This window comes from Aplysia californica, unplaced genomic scaffold (genome assembly GCF_000002075.1).
Source record: "Aplysia californica isolate F4 #8 unplaced genomic scaffold, AplCal3.0 scaffold00583, whole genome shotgun sequence".
NCBI lineage: Eukaryota > Metazoa > Mollusca > Gastropoda > Aplysiida > Aplysiidae > Aplysia > Aplysia californica.
Genome location: NW_004797853.1, coordinates 302045 through 302770, shown reverse-complemented (window position 1 = coordinate 302770; position 726 = coordinate 302045). Strand labels below are relative to the sequence as shown.

The 726-nt window shown below is 43.5% G+C and overlaps 1 protein-coding gene across 1 annotated transcript in view; it reads right to left on the bottom strand.

Moving 5' to 3' along the window:
- Positions 1-404: 404 nt before the first annotated feature.
- The window catches only part of LOC101859197, a gene marked incomplete at its 3' end in the record, with an annotated part of 44607 nt that continues 44285 nt past the window's right edge, over positions 405-726 (bottom strand). Inside the window, 1 exon segment of the mRNA XM_005107175.3 lies at positions 405-633. Within this exon segment, the coding sequence (XP_005107232.1) occupies positions 527-633 (107 nt within the window).

Genomic DNA, 726 nt, shown 5'->3' with positions numbered 1-726 from the left:
AACAAGTTGTTCATTTGAAAGATGGACTTCTCACAGAACACACCAATTTATTCTATGCTTGACACTTAAATTTTGGGCCCCGTCCCCCCTTAAAAAAAACCCAACAAAAAAACACCCAACCAAACAAATAATCAAACAGCTCATTAATTGAAAGATGAACTTTTGACGGAATACAACAATTTATCCTAGGCTTGACACCTAAATTTTGAGTCCATCCTTAAGAAAGCCTCCCTCCTCCCCCCTCAAAGAATGTCTTCTTACATTACTCACGCACTCACTCACTCACTCACTCACTCACTCACTCACTCACTCACTCACTCACTCACTCACTCACTCACTCACTCACTCTCTCTCTCCCTATACCATCAGGTACATAAGACAGACAGCAGTCGACGCCACACTTGCCTGTCCCTGGCCACTTTCTCCAATTTGGACACATCCAGGCCCTGGGTAATTGACTCAACTCTTACTGTGCCTCTATAGCTTCCAGTCGGTCTTCCTCGTTTTCTTTTTCCAGTTGGTCTTCTTACTTTACCAGAAAAAAATAGTAAAGGACTCCTGTGTAGATGCCCAGACCCACCAAGGATAGCACCCCTACGAGGAGGATGATCTGCCCTATTCTTTCAGACGAACCTAAGAAAAGGTGAAGAATAATTGTTTTACCACATTGCATAATGTGTGTGTGTGTGTGTGTGTGTGTGTGTGTGTGTGTGTGTGTGTGTGTGT